This window comes from Trachypithecus francoisi, unplaced genomic scaffold (assembly GCF_009764315.1).
Source record: "Trachypithecus francoisi isolate TF-2019V2 unplaced genomic scaffold, Tfra_2.0 Lachesis_group17, whole genome shotgun sequence".
Taxonomy (NCBI): Eukaryota; Metazoa; Chordata; class Mammalia; order Primates; family Cercopithecidae; genus Trachypithecus; species Trachypithecus francoisi.
In genome coordinates this window covers 23,562,625-23,582,329 of record NW_022681462.1, presented here as the reverse complement: position 1 = coordinate 23,582,329, position 19,705 = coordinate 23,562,625, and the positions used below count along the sequence as shown (strand labels likewise).

Here is a 19,705-nt window from a genome sequence, read left to right as displayed (position 1 = left end):
AAAACGAGTCCCTACAAGCAGGTGGCATGGATGGGGGCCTACAGGCTGCAAGCAGGTCCTTGGGACAGAGGGCGAGCTGGAGTGGAGGCCAGCCTCCTCCAGGGCCCTGGAGAGCCCCCTCCCCCACTCAGAGGAGCCCTGACTTTGGCCAGCAACCCTGGGATCAGGGATCCCCAGTTTGCATGCCCTCAAATGAAGACTCCTGCTGGTTGCAGGACCACCAGGGTGGGATTAGCAGCCTCTTGGTGAACCTTCTAAATAGATTTGGCAATGTCTGGCTGCTTGCTTGAGAATAAAAAAGAAATCCCGTCTTAAGTTATTTTTGAAATCTAACAGTTTGCTGTCTTTTAACAAAGGAAGCCTCTCTCAATCCTCACTGTTTTTTAGTTCGAGAGTTTGCATTAAGCACTTCTGTGGGCGGCCCTCAACTGGGCCCCCGGCTACACGAGGGTGAGAGGAAGTAAGACCCTTTGACTCCCATCGGGGGACTGTGATGTGCGGGTACTTTGCAGGCGCTGGGGGCTGCAGGGACTGGGGTGTCCTTCAAGGCGCTGAGAGGGGAAGCTAGAACGTTCTGTAGTATAATCAGAATTATGATTAAGGTGACCCCAGGGTGTGGTGGAAGCAGGGGAGGGGCCCCTACTTCACACAGGGCTGACTCATAGGACAGAGTGGAGAGAGCAAGGGGCAGACAGGGCGGGTGTTCCAGAGAGGGCACCACACAGGCAGAGGCGCACAGGAGAGCATGACCAACTCCGGGCTCAGAGCAGGAGGGTGGCCACCAGGTAGGGAGTGATGGTGATCATGAGTGGAGGAGGATCAGGGCCAGTCAAGAAGCACTGTGAGTGCCTTGCTCAGGAGGAAGGAGGCCATGCCTGGAGCCCTGCCTGGGTGTCATCTGCTGGGTGTCTCAGATGGTGCAGGTGGAAGTGGGCTGGAGGAGAAGGGGTGGGGCCACCCTCATGGACGAGGGGCCTGGATGAGGGTGGATGTGGGGCTGGAGAGGAAGACTCAGGGATGAAGTGATGTGGGACCAATCAGGAGCTGCCTGGGGGAGCCACATGATGAGAGGCACTTCATGCCCATTCCTCACACCCTTCCCTTCCAGCTAGGTCTTAGCTGGCTGAGGTTTTTCCCTGTTGGGGCAGTGCTGAACTCCATTCCCAAGGGTTCTGGGCCCTGGGGGGTTCTTTCTGTGTAGGATGCAGTGGCTGTTAACCTTCACTACCAGACACTGGCATAGAAGGAGGGGTTCCAGGGGATCCCTGGGTACTGAACCCGTACACCTTCCAGTTCCCATTGCTTACTGACAACTCTGTGTCCCCTGGATAGTCAGACTGGAAAGTAGTCATGAGAATTGTAATAATGGCTAGCACTTCTAGAGTGCCTGCAGCGCGCCAGACATTGTTTAGGTGTTCATCCTCATTTTACAGATGAGGAGACTGAGGCACGGAGGTGAAGTAAGTGACAGGGCCTATCGAGGCTTAATCACACACAGAGACCCCTTTTTCCTTTTTCCTACTGCACCCCCCGTGGCATAGGGAGGTGGGAGAAGCCAAGTGGTGTTCTCAGCTTCTAGGTTGGAGGAGCTATTATCATGCCGCCTGGCAGACAAGTCCCTCCCCAGGTACCCTGAGAGCAGTGGGGACTGGAAGACATTTTTTGAGAGGTTCTTTAGGTGTAACAGAGTTCAACCGTCTGCTCACCTTCATACTTAGTTCCTGGGCCTGTGTTTTCTGGCCATTGTCAAGTCAGTGGCATTATATTTGTCCCTGGCCCAGAGCATGCCCTGCCGCCTGCAAGACAGGGCCTGGCTGGCTCTGTGGTGGAGGGTGTACCTCAGGCCCTTCTGTTCTTCTCCAGGCTGGAGGGAGGTAGGGGGACGACAGCACCTGGGAATCCTGGACCAGACTGTTGTCTTGCTGTGTTCAGGGAGTGGCTTTGGGTTTGGAGGGTCTATTGCATGGACCCTGTAGAGAATCTGCAGTGTTCAGAAGCCTGCAGATGGTGATGCTGGCAGTGCGAGTCAGACACAGAAAGCAGCTCTGTGTCTTTTCTAGGGAGGACAAGTTGTTGCCGCCTCCTGTGTAGAAGGGGTCTGTGTAATTGATTTCCTAGCAGGTAGTCCCCTGGCCCTTGTGGGGCATGGTTCAGGAGTCAGGGTTGGTCACTGTTGTCAGCAAACAAGCAACTTGGTCACAGCTGGAGCAACTGATGTTTTAGCCTGTGCAGAACTCTGTCCCAGCTACTTGGCTACTTTGCTGCTGACCCCATTGCCAAGCAGCAGGCTGGCTGGGGTTGGGGAACAATTGACCTCCATGGAGGGTCTTGGGTCTACTTGACTACCAATGTGTTCTATCAAGTGTGCCCTCTGGTGGATAATTTTGGTACTTCAGCGATTCTTTGACCTCCAACCCTTGCCCCCAGTGCCCACACAAACCCCTAACCCTTGGTTACATTATTATCGCCCAAGAGGTGCCCTCCTTTTAGGCATGCCCCTTCCTCCATTGTTCTGCAGTAGAGTCTGCGGACTGTTGTCTGAGTGCCCCGCAGACGACCTGGTATTTCATGCTTCTGATCCTCGGCGGAGTCCCGCTCCCTTCCTAGCCTCCTACTCAGGGGTCAGGCAGGCATCCCCTTCCTCGGGAGGCTTCATGACCCTTGGACCCACTCCCTCACGGCACCTCCTCATACAGGTAGCCAGAGCCTTTCAAGCAAGCCAGGCAGTCCTGCAGGGCTGTGTGGCTCCTCCAGTACCACTGAAGGCTTTAAGCAAGTTGCCATGTGTTTTCAGACTTCACTCCGACTGCTGTAGTGAACAGATGGATGGGGGCAAGAGTGGAAGCAGGGGGCCTGGTTAGGAGGCACGCAGTCATCCTGGGACAGAGGCTGCGTGCTGAGTCGGGGGAGCAGGGAGAGCAAACAGCTGCATTCATGATATCCGGGAGATGCACCAGGGAGCCATGGTTACACGTGGGCCCCAGGAGGCTTCTGCCCAGAATGCTCTGAGGTCTCTGGCATGAGAAGCAGAGCTGGAAATGGGCGAGGAGGCTGGGGTGTGGGTGAGGAAGAGCGAGACAGCCTTCATTTGAGGTGCGAGAAGGTGGAATGCCTAGAGCCCTTGGACGTAGAGGCATCCACCAGGCAACGGATATTCAGGCTGGAGTCAGGGCACAGATGCGGGGAGAGGGATGCAGGCATTCTTCCAGCTCCATCCAGTGTCTCCTTGCTGGCCTGTTGGCCCAGAAAGCCCTTGGTTCTTAAGGCTACAGCCACCAACTGTGTAGCTCATGACACTAAAGATTTGGTGTCATGCAGCTCCCACCCTACCCACAGCTCCTGCTGCTGGTTGACCCTGTTCCCATCTCTATGGGGACTATCAGGAAGCTGGCCTTCCCTCCCTTTCCCCTGATCTCCTGTCAGCTGCTCATGGCAAATTCACTGGCCCAGTAGCCAGACCTTGGAGATAGGTGGTCAAGAAGGCCTATTCCCTCTTTCAGGATATTGCTGATGTCTTCTGGGGCCTGAGCCCTGGTTTTCCCAGAAACCCCGTCTGACGGCCATAGGAGAAATTCTTGTGCAAAATCCACACCCTGTTTGTTTTCCCCATCTACCAAAATGGAGCTCCTGTTTGGTTAATTTCTATTTTGTGGCTTATTTGGATGCTGTTAAAACAGATCCTGGGGGACCCTCAGCAGTAATTGTTCCACATCTCATTATCTTTCCTGAACCCGATTATTAGCTCTGATTTTTCTGATCGCTAGCTGCTGTTTGTGATGAGCTGTGTGCCATTAATACCAGCTGGTTCCCTTAAACAGGACCCACCATGCCAGGGAAAACGAGCTGGCATTCAGCGCCACCAGCCTCTTGGCTTTTTCATTTTAACGGGCTCTACCAAATGTTACAGGCCAAAGGGCCCTGAGGAACCAGAACAGACAGGCTCTCAACCCCTGGTCTGCAGCCATCTTGGGTTCCTTCTCAGGCTGTGGCTGTCCTAGGTGCTGCGGCGGTAAGACCTGGGCTGGGGCCTGGGAAGGGGTGAGGGTAAGTGGCCCTTTGCCTCTTCTATGTCCATGCCCTCCCTGCCACTGGGCCCATCACTGACAAGTGGGCATTGTGACCTCACTGACTCCTCGTGAGCTCACAGCTACACACATGCCCAGGTCTCCTCCCTGCTTTGCTGGTCCCCAGCCCCTTTCTCGGTCTCAGGCATGTTGGCCATGCTCTCAGAAACATATGTGTACCGCACTAAAAGTCACCCTATCCATGCTGGGAGACCTGGTGACTTTCAGGGAAGGAGAGGCCAGAAGAAACCTGGGACAAGAACATTGTTTTCTCTCTTCGTTCTTCCTCCCTACACTCTGAGCTGTGCCAGTCCTAGCCAGTGGGAAGAATGGCTGACCAGGGAGGGGGAGGCTTTGGAGAGAGGGAGGCAAATGTGATGGCTACCTTTCTTCCTTTCCCTCCCACTGCTCTCCAGCCCTGCCTACCCCCAAGAGGCTGTCATGGGGAAGGGTCCCAGCCCCTCTGCTCACTTCCTTGAATGGCTCCTGCTCCCCGCCTCTTCTAGCACTTCCTGTGTCTTCTTAAATTGTCATGCAGGATTTTGAACTCAGATCTTCTGACTTCTGGCTGCTGGGGGCAGGGATGGTTCAAGGGCCCTGTCTTCCCTGCAGGAGTTGCCTTCTGTTTTCCACTCATGTGGACCCCAGCCCCAAGGTGGCCATTGTCAGGGAGGTGCTTGCTATGCAGATGTGCCGTTCAAAGGCATGCAGATATGAAAGCATCGCTCCCTCAGGTGGGAGACAATGGGAAGGTCGAGAGCACTGTGGTTAGGAGCAAGGCTTTGGAATTAGCAGTCCCTGCGTTCAAATCCTAGCCTTACTTGCCTCATGACAGCTGTCTGTCCTTGGGCAAAATTGTTTAACCTCTCTGGACCTGTCTCTATCTGTAAAAAGGGTCAACATGGTCTATCCAAAAGACTTGTCGTGGGGATCTCATTAAGATATTTCATGTGAATATGTGCTGAGTGGCCTCACGTAGGAGGTGCTTACTGACTTCTCCCGAGCCCCCTCCTCTTCATCGCTACTGCCCATCTGTGTGTCCTCCAGCCTCCTCCCACGCTTTCTCTCACTGCACTTTTTTGGGGGTGAGGGAGGCCATTTCTGAGTCACTCGCTCCTGGACTTGATGAATTCCATTCGTGTGGCGGGGGCAGCAGGGCCCAGTGTGAACCGGCAGCTCCCCAGCCCTGCCCACTGTACCACTCAAGTGAGTCCACACTGTGATGCCCCTGGCTGCCTCCCAGCCTTCCCTTGAGCGAGCTGGGAGGACAAGGATTGGACTCTGAGGATCAGCCTGAGACTTAAGATGGGGGCTGTGTTCCCGAGAGCCCAGGGTGGGCATGCCAGGAAGCACTCTGGCTCCACGGAATGCTGCACTGCCCCGGGGCTGGCGGACCAGCACTTCCTTGTCTTCCTGGGTCTCACAGTCGCAGCCTGGCCTGGGCTGTTTCTGCCTTGCTGCACCCTGCCTCAACAGCGGCAGGCACCTGGCAGCCCTGGAGGCCTTCCCAAGGCTCTGCGTCTTCCCCAACCACCCACAACATTAAGGCCAGAGCCAGGCCTGAGGGCACAGGGTGGCCTGCTGAGCCACCAGGTGTGCCAGACCTGAGAGCAGGCTGCCCCGGCCCATCAGGCCAGGAGTCCTGCCACGGCTCCTCCCACGCTCCCCAGGAAAGACAGCACAGGGGGCTGGCTTTGACCACTGTCTGGGGAAGCAGAGGCCTCTGCAACCCAACCCCTTTTCTGGTTTCATGCATCTTGCCTTTTCTGTCTCCAGGCCTGCACTCATATGCATTTCTCCACCAGAAAGTCCTTTTCCTCTGCCTAGCCCAACCCCATCTTTCTCTCCTCCGCAAAGCCCCACTCCCAGCCTTTGTCTTCTCCATGCAGTCATATGTTTGTTGGTTACTGCATTTATTCCCGAGTCACCAATTTATTGAGCGTGTACTATGTGCCAGTGAGTGTAGCCCTAAGTAGTGGACATACAAAGATGAAAAATGTGCAGTCACTCCTCCTGGTCCAGTGACATCATGATTATATAGCTTCATTTATTGAGGTCTCTTATATGCCAAGCTCACACCCACCACTTTACATACATTCTTATACCAGCCCTGGGATGTTGTAGGTATTACTATCCCTTTTTACAGGTAGGTAAACCAAGGCAGAGAAAGATGAAATGACTTACCTGCCTAAGGTCCCACTGCTAGTAAGTGACACTGGAGGTGGAACTCCTGGGCGGGCCCGAAAGAACAGGTGTGGACTGAGTGGAGGAGGGAGGCATCCCAGACACAGGGACCAGCACTGCAAAGGCCCCATGACTGGAAGGCTACGGAGCATCTGATGAGCAGCAGTTCTCGGGGTTGAACGTGGGGTGTTGGGGGACTGGGGAAGTGAGGTTATGGAGGCCAAGGCTGCTGCGGGAAGGAGATGATACCTTCTCAGGCAGGTTGGTCATAGAGAGGAGCTGGTGTGGCAGACATCAGAAAGCCTGTGCTCTCGAAAGGTGAAAGAGCCTAGGGGATGGACTGGAGTGATGAAGACCCCAGCCGGGGGCTGGGGTGGGGCACCTGGCATCCTGGGCCAGGTGACAGGTATGAAGGCAATGACAGTGAGTTCAGGACATCCACCTCACCCTCCATCCTGCCCTGAGCTACGCTGCTTAGTCCTGCAGCCTGTGGGCAGGTGTGGGGGTCTCCCTGTCCTGAGCCCTTATGGTCTGGCTGGGCGCACACCTGGGTGTACCATGGGATTTCAGAAAGGTAATGCTTAGGGCTAAGGTGGGAATGAGGCCTTCCTACACTTCTTTTATTCATGGAGTATGTATCGTTTTACCAGCAACTGCCACATCATCCCATCCCTTTTCTCCTCTGCAGTGTGTGTGTGTGAGTGTGTAAATGTGTGTGTATATGTCTGATGCTTTACTTCTCCCTCTTATGGGCCAGTTGCCTGGGATGACTGGGCAGTGGTACTTTATGCAGCGACACTGGAGCTCTGCAACCTCAGGTGACGCTGCGGATTAGGGGTGTGAGGTGCAATTGTGGGGAAAGATGACATCCCCCACTCTCTGCCCTTCCTCCAGTTCTGCACCTCATCCCACAAGCCACTGCAGCATCATGTACTTTTTCTGTGTTTTTATTTTTTTCTTTCAAAGGTGGGCCTTAATGTCCTGGTTCAGAAAGCCAACAAGTTCACCCCAGCCACCCGCCTTCTCATCCAGAGGTTCGTGCCGTTCCCTGCTGTAGGTAAGACCTGCACAGCACATAGATGTGTGGTGTGGGTGGGTGTGGGGGACCGCGGGGCTCCCAGCAAGACAGACGACCCTTCCACACCTCTCCTGATCCCCAGGGGGTACCCAGCTGGGAGAAGTGGTGCAAAATGTGTAGCTAAAAGACAGGTCACGGGGTTCCACTGACCAGCTCTGTGCTGAGATTCTGCTTTCAGCATAGAGGTTCTTAGCCTGGGGTCCCAGACCCCCAAGGGGTCAGTAGACAGAATGCTGCGGATCCAGTGAGCTTGGTCAGAGAAAAGATTTACATTAACCTCTAACTGCCTTTTAACATTTCCTTCCATTACGAATGTAGGCAGCAAATCACAGTCAGAAGCAGGACCTGTGACTTTGTCACCAGTAGAAATCACAGATGTTTTCATGGCACATTACAGTTCTTACAGAGATCTTAAAATACTATTTATGATCAACACTAATTCATATTTTCTTTTTCTTTTGAGACAGAGCTTCGCTCTTGTCACCCAGGCTGGAGTGTGGTGGCGTGATCTCGGCTCACTGCAAACCTCCACCTCCCGGCTTCAAGCAGTTCTCCTGCCTCAGGCTCCCAAGTAGCTGGGATTACAGGCATGCACCACCATGCCCGTCTAATTTTATGTTTTTAGTAGAGATGGGGTTTCACCGTGTTAGCCAGGCTGGTCTCGAATTCCTGACCTCATGATCCACCTGCCTCGGCCTCCCAAAGTGCTGGGATTACAGGCGTGAGCCACCATGCCTGTCCACTAATTCATATTTAATACATCAACTGATAGATCTTGTTTTTAATTGATTAGTTAAAAAGCACATCTAGGCTGAGTGTGGTAGCTCACACCTGTAATCCCAGCACTTTGGGAGGCCGAGGTAGGTGGATCACGAGGTCAGGAAATCAAGACCATCCTTGCCAACATGGTGAAAACCCATCTCTACTAAAAATACAAAAATTAGCTGAGTGTGGTGGTGCAGGCCTGTAATCCCAGCTACTCAGGAGGCTGAGGCAGGAGAATCACCTGAACCAGGGAGTTGGAGGTTGCAGTGAGCCGAGATCACGCCACTGCAATCCAACCTGGCAACAGAGTGAGACTCTGTCTCAAAGACAAAACAAAACAAAAAAAACAAAAAACATCTATTACTATATCACAATATTTTGGTAATTTCTTTCAGGATGATCCCCGTGATCCTATGTGTTTTGTTTTATGCATTTAGAAACATTATTCTGAGAGGGGTCCATAGGCTTCACCAGAGTGAAGCCAGAGTGGTTCCCGGCACAAGAGAAGGTTGGAAGCTTCTGCTAGTCTAGGTTTCAAGCCTTTGGTATTGAGAACAGCGTAAGCAGTGCATAGTTGTCAAAAGAGAAGGGTAAACCAGTGCTTGAACCATAACAGCAGAGCTCCCCATCTGTGCCAGAGGACAACAGTGGGGACAGGCCAGCACAGGGCATGAGGACTTGTGACCTCCGTGGTACAAAGGCACAGTCTGAAGAGCCGGAGTCAGACCCAGGCTCATGGTCCTGACCCTGATCATCATCTCCAGGGCCCTGCTTCTCCATCTATAAAATGTGGGTACCAGTACCCACCTTCCTACAGCCCAGAGCTCTGGGAGGAGCAAGTGAGGCCACAAACCAGTTTCCACTGAGAGGAAGGTGCTTTGAAGCACCCGCAAAGCCCTGTGAGAGGCTGAGAGGTCATTGCTGGGCAGCCCCACCCCTGGATGACCCAGAGACTAATGAACTCCCAGAACCAGCCACCTGGCTTAGCCTCAGCCAGCCCAGATAATTGCTATAGCAACTCCACACTTTTAATGAACTTTCAGCTATTTCTGTCGTGGGCCATTAATGGAATAACCCTTTAGATCTGACTTCGTTAAGAGGCCTAATAAAGCAAACACGGCTGCCCAACTGCTGTTCCTGGCCATTCAGCCTGGAGGGTCAGATGCAGTCTGAGAAGGGGCAGCGTTCGGCTGCACTGGGCTGGATCTGGGATTCGGCCAAGATGTAATCTGTCCTTAGCCAAGCTTTAGATAAGAACTTTGCCGGCGGCCCATTCCAGCCCTACTGGCCATCTTGCTGTGTGACCTTGGAGTGGTCTTAACCTCTCTGGGACTGTTTTAGGAGGAGGGCCCCTGCTTTGGGTCTGAGACTTTCTGACCTGCCCCTCTTCAGACTCTAGTGCAATTCCCCTCCCCTCTTCTTTTTGGGAATGAGGCCTCAGCTGCTGGCACAGGTGCAGCCACTGTTGTAGTCTTGAGATCCTGAACATCCCTTGCAGCTTGCATAATGCGGTTTGCAGCCCTGACAGTCCTAGCTCGCCGGGATCCAGGGAGAGGCAGGCCCTCTGTGGCTTCTTCCTCCGCCTGGCTGCTGAGTCCTGGCTGCGTGCCTGCCTGCCTTCTGCCCCAGCCCCAGCCTCCCCTCCCACCACACAGGCTTCCATCTCTCTAGTCCCCACGTCCATCCCTCTCATCTGCAAGTGGGCACTTGCGGACTGCCCTAGTCAATGCTGACACAGTTTTGAGATGATTAGGTATGGCCCTTACCCACCAGGGACTCAAAAGCCCGCTGGTCCTCTCAAGGCCACTGTCCAGTCCCTGTACTTGGCCTCTCTTCACCTTATCCAGAGTATCCCTAAGCTGCACTGGGTGCTGGCAGGGCCTAGGTCCTGCCTGGAGTTCACTCCAGCTCTCCGAAGCAGGCTAGGCCAGACCTGGCTGGGCCACTGTTAAAGGTGACCAAGAAGCTGGCTCAGGCTGTGCTTGACCTTGTGGAGGGTCCCCTGTCCCTCTAGGCTGCTTGCAGAGATGGGACTCAGCAGTGAGTGCACAGGGGAAGGTGCTGGGGAAAGTGGCAGTGATCATATTTAAACCCTGTTGTTGGATATGAGTGGAGTTGAAGGGGGTCTTCAGGGTGATGGGGGGTCCTGAAGAGGCTTGTGCCCTGTGGTCAGAGGCCACATCCAGACTCTCACACTTCTGAGCAGGTTGGGAACTCAAGCTCTAGGGAACAAGGAAGCCCTGGGAGTCAATTTCTTCTTCCCAAGGCTCTGCCAGCTCCTCTGCAGGCTCCAGCCTGAAGCCTGGGAGGTGGGCTACACACTGCCTAAGAGTGGCCTGAGACACACGCACCTGGACCGCACACCAAACTCCACCACTCCCACCCCATTCTACCCACTGTCTCCTCATCTGGAAATAAGGCCTCTGACGAGACCCTCCTTCAGCCCCTTCCCACCAGGACCTCTGTGACTGCAGGCCTCCTTGAGGTTTGCAGAGCTCTTGGGTGCTGCAGGGCTCCCCTCATGTTCTCCAGCAGGCCTCTCTCCTCCCCCTCGGTTCTCCTCCTTCTGTGCCGGGAGGGTCTGAAGGCAGAGCATGCCATCACCTTCTTACAGAAGAATGAACAAAGTCAGACTTGCTGAAAGTGGTACTGAGCTGGCCAGAGCCCAGGCCTCCCAGGCCCAGCCCAGGGCTATTTCAAGCCCTCTGAGCTAACCCCTCACCCCTATAGCTGAGAAACTGAGCAGTGTGGCCCAGAGGCAGCCAAGGCTACGCAGTATCCTCCCTATTCTGCCTCCGGGTTCCTCCCCTAGTTTTTCAGAGTGTGTGTGTGCACACGCCTGTGTCACATGACTGATGCGTGTACACACATGTGCTGAGTACGTGGGAAGCCCTGGGATGCTCACTGCAGCCATTTCTGCCCCCTTGGAGAGAGGTGGTTTCAGGGCTACGCTGTGCCCCTGGTCTAGAACAGCAGTCGTGTGGGAGATCTCAGTTTCCATTTATACTTGGAGATGTTAGGAAAGACAGTGAGCCCAGGAGCATGTGTGCTGGCATCGGAATCGATTGGGGACTGGTAATTAATTTGCTTAGACCTTAATTAATTCTCCAGTTCTTTCTTATTTGTGGACTGTCACGCCTAATTGTGTTCAGGAGCTCAAGCTCGGAGCGGGCCCTCTGTTAATTGACGTATGGTTGCTGCGAGGTGAAGTTAATGGTTTGGGAAGCTGGGCAAACAGTGTAATTAAAGGTCAGTAGAAGAGGCATTGGAAAAATACACACCCCCAGGTCCAGCCACCAGTCTCTGTGAGCAGAGTCCATTCCAGGGGTTGCCAGCCCCACAGGCTTCTTGATGGGCCTTGGGGGAGGGGTACCGGGAGCAGTGACCAGCAGGAAGGAGGGCCAGGTCCCAGGTCCCAGAGGGGCAGTGGCCAGGGGAATAGACACATCTTGTTGACAGTAATGGGTGGGGCAGGGGCTTTAGGGAGGTAGAGACTGAGGTGTTGTCTCAGCAAGCACATCTATAAAGCTGACCCTTTAGACTTCGGGTAGGTGTGGGCATGGGGAGGGCAGGAAGCCCTGAAGGTCACTCCAGGCTGCCTGGCTGCATCCACTCGAAGCAGGGAACAGGCAGTGATTGTATCATGTGCTCATCAAGACCCCCAGCTAGGCCCTGAGCTCCCAATGAGGGAGGCCCGAGCCTCGGCATCAGCCAGCTGCTCCTTCCAAGGAGAACAAGCTTCCTGCAGGCACCGGAAATGCCAGCCTCAGCAGCTCCTTGCTGAGAAATGACTTCTTCCTGTGCCGTCCCCAGCAGTCTCTTATGTTAAATGTCAGAATGTATTTTATTGCCATGAAAAGATCTCTGTGTTCACCGGTGAATCCGTTGCCCAGGGTGTCCTGGCACTGTTTGGGAGAAGGTCTTCTGTTCATTCACGGGTGCGGCAAACCTGCTCCCTGATGTCCGCGCCCCCTTCTCCCCAAGGCCACACGGGTGTTCACTGCTCCCCCTTTTCCCCAAGGCCACACGGGTGTTCGTGTCATTGAACCCCTCTTCTCTCCACTCTCCCCCTTCGTGCTCAGTCCACCCTGCTTTCTCCGTCTAGGAGGTGGCCATGGCAGTGCTGCCCAAGTCTGGAGGCCCTACCCCCAGGTCAGAGCTCAGCTCCCCAGGCCTCATCCCCTGTAAGCAGGAGGCAGCAGCGTGCACCTGTGGCAGCTTTGCCCTGGGCCCTGTGACATCAGGGTCAATGGTGCTTCACATGGCATCCACGCCCTTCAGGCACCTCTGGATGCCAGGAGTCCCTTCTTTGACCTGCCCTGCTCTTGCCTCTCCTGTGCCCCACTGCAGCCCTGGAGAATCCTGCCATCCTCCTCTCCTCCCTCTTGCTGGGCCCTGGGCCTTTGCATGTGGCCTTGATGTCTGGATACCTGCTCTTCCCACTACCTCAAGCCACCTTCTGCCCTCCGTCGACTGCCAGGCCTTTGTGAGTCGGCTCAAACACCATCTTCTCTGGAAGCCCTACTGGGAATCCCAGTCAGGATTAGACGGCAGCTACCTGTGTGTGCCGATGTCTATCTGGGGACTGCCCATGTTGTTTCCAAGCCTGCCTCCCCCATTAGACAGTGAGTGCCCCAAGACAGGGACTGGATCTCATCCACCACCACCCTCAGCCCCCTCGGTGCCTGACACACAGTCGGTACTCAGTGTGGGTTTATTCGATGATCAAACGAGTGCTTTGGCACAAAAGGTTTGAGATGAGGCACTCGCAGCAGAACCTCACCCTGATGACAGTGGTGGCCAGATTCTGTAGCTACCTGGACATTTATTCTGGACCTTTCCCACTTTTTAAAGTTAGTTTTGAGTGCTCTGTTTTCTTGTATACATTTTTACTGTCACTGTGGTCCACTCTTAGTCAGCGGGCCTAGGGCGAATGACCAATGAGCTCACCCCTTTCCAGATCATCCTGGGCAGATTATCCAGCCTTTCGAGGCCATGGTGGCCCCATCTATAAAATGGGATACTAGTATCACTAAGCAAAGTTTTCATGGGGATTAAACATGTCAGTTTCCCAGTGTAGCATGAGCACCTATTAAATGTTGATCCTCTTCCAGCTCCACTCTGTTCCTCCTGCCCCAGTCAGGGGTGGCACATTCCTGCTATCAGGGAACTTGTTCTTTGGGGGTAAGAAGTGGTTAGATGTTCAAATGGCACAAAAAAAAAAACCACAAAAGTTCCAGTGATAAGGGCAATAAAGTTTTATAGAGGATGAAACCCATTCGATAATCTCTCTAAATCACCTTCCATCACCCCTGCGATTTTAGGAATCTAATATGAACTGAATTATGTAGGGAAAGGGTGTTTGTTGAAAAAAGGGGCAGGATAATTAGATCATGTTATCAAAGGAATATGTGGGCGTGGTGGTGTGGATTGTGAGGAGCCATGGAAGGCTGGGCTGGGCTGGGCTGGGCTGGGCTGGGTGCTGGAATCGGTGGCAGCCTCAGAACCGGCATGGGCCCCTGGTGTGTGTCAGGCCCCAAGAGGACACAGGCAGTGGGTCCAAGGCAGCCAGAGGGAAGTGTCTAGTGTCCCAGGGCTCTGTTTTCAGTTTCATTCCCTTCAGTTATTTTGACTGCCTTGGATGGAGGAGGCCTGTGGCTCACATTCAAGAAACAGGGACACCAACCTGGCAGGGATTGTGAATTCATGGGCAAGAGCACCAGGATCTAAAAAGATCTGTCGAGGTGGGCCGATGAGATCTCACAAGGTTTGATGTAAGTCTTGCTGTTCAAAAAATGTAGGTGCACAAGTGATAGGGTGCCAAGACCTGACTTGGCTGAAGTTCTCAAGACAGAGACCCAGGGGTCTCATGGGCCGTGTGCTCAGAATGGGTCTCTGGTGTGGCATGTGCCTCTGATGATGCTCACTCAGATTTCAGCTGCATTACTAAAGATAGAACACCAAGAACAAAGGAGTCTGTTTAATTCTGGCTGTACACGTCAAGAGTAGCTCTGATAAGTGGTAGCGCCACAAGAGTGACAGGATCTTCTGAAAAAACTGAGAGCCTGTTATTGAAATGAACTGCCTGACCCCTGGATTTGAGGGAAATGTCTGATCAGCAGACAGGCCCCAGAAGCTGTGAGGGGCACTCGCATGTGACCAAGGCACCTGTTTCCAAGCAGCTTGCTCGGGAGCTGGCATACAGTAGGTACTCCATAAGTGCTTGTTGCATAAATGGCCTTCCAGTTCCAGGGTTTTGTAATTCCTGAAATCCAGAAGGTAGAGACGCCCAGAGGCAGAGAAAGTGGGGAAGTGTAATGCGGAGGGAGGGAGGGGCTATGCAGGAGGGGAATGCAGAATGGAGCAGGGGGCCTGGCTGGGCTGGGCTGGCCTGCTGGGGAACAGAGGAGGGCATGTTGGCGCTGTGAGTGTTAGCTTGGGGTTTGAGCTTTATCTTTGGTTGATGGGGAACCATTGAAGAATCTCAAGCTAAGAGGCAGCTGTGATAAAAAGAGGCTTTTTTAAAAGATGGATGTGTTAGCAGGAATCATATTAAGAGATTCCAAACTTCCAAGTCAGCCTGCACCTAGACTTACAGGCTGATTTTTCAGTCCAGAAATTCCCGGTCCTGAGTCGGTGACACTTCAATATGGATTGTGAAACTCTCCCCAAATTCTCAAGCTACTTAAAAGAAAATTTGTGCTGCTTGCTTAACACTGCCTCTCAGATGGAATAATGGGGACTTTTGTGAAATCGAGCAAATATGAGGGCATGCATCCTTATTTGATAATCATCACTGTCTTAAAGGCAGAGGGGTTGTATTCTGCTGTGATTCGAGTGTGAGAGAGAGAGTATGTGTGAGTGTGTAAAGGTGGTAATATGCCTACATGTATATTTTCAATGCATAAAACTTCCCCGGGCAGGGACGTGAGAACCTGGCTACAATGATTGCCTCTGGGGAGGGGGTGAAGCTTAGGGTTGGGAAGGAGACTTACTTTTTATTATTACCCCTTTTACACCATTTGAATCATTGACTGTGTTGCCCACAATGGTGGAAGGAAGGAAGAGAGGGAGGGAGGAGAGAAGAAAGTAGAGGGGAGGGAGGCCAGCGTTACCTCCCACTTCTGGCAGATGAGAAAGTAGAATCTGGAAGTACTTAGTCCAACATCAGTCTTGAGCCAAAATAGCAACTGAAGTTTCATGCTTGCTACTAAAGTGCTTGTTTGTTTATTTTAATGAAAATGGCTCTGTTTCTTTCTGATAATACATAATAGAATAAGCAATCCTACTTCTCTCTCCAGAGTCATTTAGTGTGTATCCCTCCAAATTCAAGTTAACATCTAAAAGTATATGAATCTCTGCCCATTATATCTATATATAGTGTAAATACGTTTATATGAATGTAATTTAATACAAATGGGTTCATATATATATACATATATCTATACACTATTCTGTAAACTGCTTTTTAACCTCACAGTCAATTTTAGATGTCTTTCCATGGCAGTCATAAAATTCTAACTTCTCCTTAATGGCCACAATAGTTTGTTCCATGGCTATTTTCTATTTATTTATTTATTTATTTATTTTTAGACAGAGTCTTGCTCTGTCACCCAGACTGGAGTTCAGTGGCATTATCTCGGCTCACTGCAACCTCTGCCTCCTGGGTTCAAGCGATTCTTCTGTTTTGGCCTCCCGAGTAGCTAGGATTACGGGTGATTTTTGTATTGGGGGTAAGAGGTGGTTAGATGTTCAAATTTTTGTATTTTTAGTAGAGATGGGGTTTCACCATGTTGGCCAGGCTGGTCTTGAACTCCTGACCTCAGGTGATCCACCCGCCTCGGCTTCTCAAAGTGCTGGGATTACAGGCATGAGCCACTGCACTCGGCCTGTTTTTTTATTACGAAATTTTTCTATTAACATAGAAAACTGAAGAAATAGAGAAAGAGAACATTAGATACACTCAAAACCCTCCACCTTCTCGATTCTGGTTTCTTTCTCTCCCCACAGAAGGCACCAACCTGGAGTTAGTGTATGCTTACCATTTAGGTTTTATATTTTAGCATATGTACATGTATCATAAGCCATCAATTGTATTGTTCATGAATTTTTTAACTGTACTATACTGTACATATCCTTTTGAAGCTTGCCTTTCATTGTGGTTTTGAAATGTATTATGTTAATACATATACATTCATTTCAGCTGCCATAGGCATTTGTACTCTGTGGCCATCCACAGGTGATTAATTGGGGACATTTAGGTTGTTTCCAGTCTCTCATTATTATACAGTCCTGCTCTAAACAACCTTGTGCTCTAAACAGCTCATGTGCACATGAGTAAGAGTTTCTCCTGGGCAAAAGTTTTCAAACCTTCCTCTGTATTATAATCACCTGGGGAATTAAAACAAAACAGATCTGAGCCCTGCCTCAGCTTTGGTTTCACTTGTGCAGCCGGTGCTGGGAATCTCCAGGCCAGGGTGTGTAGCCAGACATGGAATGGACACATTAGAGGGTATGCACGTTTCTAGCTTTATTAAATATTGCCAGATGGGCATACGGGCGTTTACTCAGCCTGCAGGGTATGAAGTTTTGTTTCCCTACATCCTCTTCAGTCTTTGATATTATCGATCTCTTAAAATTTGTGTTCATCTGGGCCGGGCGTGGTAGCTCACACCTGTAATCCCAGCACTTTGAGAGGTTGAAGCAGGTGGATCACCTGAGGTCAGGAGTTCAAGACCAGCTTAGCCAACATGGTGAAAACCCATCTCTACTAAAAATACAAAAATTAGCTGGGCATGGTGGTGGGTACCTGTAATTGCAGCTACTTGGGATACTGAGGCAGAGAATCGCTTGAACCCGGGAGGCAGAGGTTGCAGTGAGCCAAGATTGTGCTACTGCACTCGAGCCCGGGTGACAGAGTGAGACTACATCTCAAAAAAAAAGTAAGATTTGTTCATCTGAACTGGTTTATTTCTCATTTTAATTTGCATTTTTCCAGTTCCCAGTATGGTTGGGAAACTTTTCTTAACTTTATTGGACATTTGGGTTTCCAAACAGAAGAGAGAGCAAGAGGATATCCTTATTTCATATCATCCACAAATTCAAGATAGATTAAATGCCTAAATGTGAAAAGTAAATTAAAACCTTTGGAAGAAAATATAGATGAACACTGGAGTAGGGGTAGAGTTTCTTTTTGCTTTTGTTTTTTTGAGGCAGAATCTCTCTCTGTTGCCCAGGCTGGAGTGCAGTGGTGCAATCTTGGCTCACTGCAGTCTCCGCCTCCTGGTTCAAGCGATTATCTTGCCTCAGCCTCCTGAGTAGCTGTGACTACAGATATGCGCCACCACACCCGACTAATTTTTGTGTTTTTAGTAGAGATGGGGTTTCTCCATGTTGGGCAGGCTGGTCTCGAACTCCTGACCTCAAGTGATCCACTCACATCGGCCTCCCAAAGTGCTGGGATTACAGGCATGAAGCACGTGCCCTGCCTAGAGTTTCTTAACAACACAAAATGTATCTACCAGGAAGAATTCTTTATCTGACTATGTATTAAACTATATGACAGAAGACACCATGTTGTGAGAAAAACAAGTCACAGGCTGGGAATAGCTATTTGTAAACCCTTTAACCAATGAAGTTTAGCCCCAAAATCTATGAGGAACTCCTGCAGATTTTTTTCCCTCAGATCTAGAAACCTAACCTTGATTATTAGTAAGATTGGGTTCATGTTTATTAGTTTTTCAGTCTTTTATGAATTGCTGACTCATATATTTTTCTATGATTTTGATCACCTTATATTTTTCTTAATAATTGTTAAAGCTCTTATACATCATATGGATTTTTTGGCTGAAATTAGCACCAACAGTTTGTGTTGAGGGTTTAAATAATAAGGGAGTCTATTACTTTACAAAGGGCGAGTCTCAGGTGGGGCATCCAGGGTGCTTCCCCCAGTGCTGCTCTGCTGGCCTCCCGGTGGGCTTCATCTCAGGCTTGTGGAAGATGGCGGCAGCAGCTCCAAGCATCACATCTGGACCCAGTGTCCAGAGGACAGGAGGCTCTGCCTGCCTCCCACCCCTTCTTAGATGGGAGGAGACCTTCCCCAGAAGTCCCCAGCAGACATTCCTGGTTGTCTGAAATCGGGTCACATGCCTCTTCCTCGATCAGTCACTGCCTGTGGGAGGATTATTACTATTAGTTTGGACTAATCTTGCGGGGGTAGAATAGCTCTTGGGAATCAGTCACTGTGACCCTCCATAACTTAAGATTAGTAGCCCTTTGTTTATCATATGTAATAAATATCACTTCCCAGGTCCCCATTTCTTACAGTATAGTTTCTAAATCAATCTTGAATGCTGCGTTTCTAAGATGCCTGAGTTATAAGAGGTATTAACATAATAGCCTTTTAGAAGAGAAGAGAACTATAGTTAGTGTCCATTGGAAGGAATAAGCAAGCATTCACTTACACATTCAATACAAGTCACTTTCTTTAGTACCACAGAGTTGGAGTCTAAGCCTCCTTCACATTTTCTTGTTCTTTTTTGGGCATTGGTTTTTAAACACAGCATCGTGGCCACCACTGCTTTTTGTAGTCCTGCTTCTAATCTCGACTCCTTTAGCCCGTTTAAGCTGAATGGTATAATTTCAAAGCATATAAAAGAATATTGGGAATTTTTGTTTGCATTTCTGATTTGGTTATACTTGTGTCTCATATTTGTTCATTACTTGAAGAAAAGATATTCCTGAAATTAATCAGCTTTAGGAAGCCGACATGTTGTAGGTACCTAAGTGTGGACCCATGACTAGGTTACGTCAATCCCTGCTGGCTTTAAAATTTGTGTGATCTTCTTCAAGAAGTTTGGCAGGTTTTTTTTTTTTTTTTTTTACTTTTTGGGTAAATGAAACATGATTATATTCTCACTGTAAAAATTTAAATATTATAGAAAATTCTGGTGTAAAAAAGTGGAAGTCTTTCAACAACCCCTAATTCTCAAATTGAATTCCTTTCCCCAAGCAGACCACTCTGTGAGCTGTGAACCTTCCAAAACATTACCTGTGGATTTATGCACACATGTATGTGCATATGCCAATTACAGGGTTTTACATACAGTAAATCATCATGTAGATACTCAGTAGCTTTTTTCACATGACAGTTTGTTTTGGAGATCTTCCCATGTGAGTTCCCTAATGGTGGACATTTAGGTTGTTTCTAATTATTTGCTCTTACAAACAGTGCTATAATTAACATCCTTGTAAATGTCTCTTTGTGCATATGGGCAAGCATTTCTTTAGGGTAGCTATCTATGGTTTGGCAATTTCTACTGTCTTTAATTGCATTGCCTGGTATCTGGCAGACGATCTTCTGCATGTACAATAACTTTTCATGTCCGTGCTCCATTATAGTGTAAGTTTTAGAAAGATGTTTTAGGCAACAATTAGGAATCTAAGTTTAAGTTCAAATTCTGTATGGATTGCTGTGGTCAGCTGAGGTGACACTTGAATGAATGGGTACCTCTACACATGGCTGAATTCACACACGTACAGGCAATTGTGTTGAGTAGCAGGTAAGGTTCTCTTCTCTGCTGACTTTCATTGTAAGGCACATCATGATTTTTGA

At 50.3% G+C, this 19,705-nt stretch overlaps 1 protein-coding gene across 22 annotated transcripts in view; it reads left to right on the top strand.

The window, feature by feature from the left end:
* SFXN5 (sideroflexin 5) overlaps positions 1 to 19,705 on the top strand; it is a 134,618-nt gene that overhangs the window by 78,745 nt on the left and 36,168 nt on the right. For 21 of the 22 annotated variants that reach the window (XR_004428181.1, XR_004428180.1, XR_004428184.1 and 18 more), the window contains one exon: positions 7,215 to 7,305. Coding sequence is in view for 14 of the 22 variants with exons in the window: in XM_033175081.1 (XP_033030972.1) it covers positions 7,215 to 7,305 (91 nt within the window). In the remaining 8 variants the exon portion in view is untranslated. The remainder of the gene's footprint in view (positions 1 to 7,214; positions 7,306 to 19,705) is intronic. The other variant, XM_033175086.1, reaches the window with a different exon arrangement.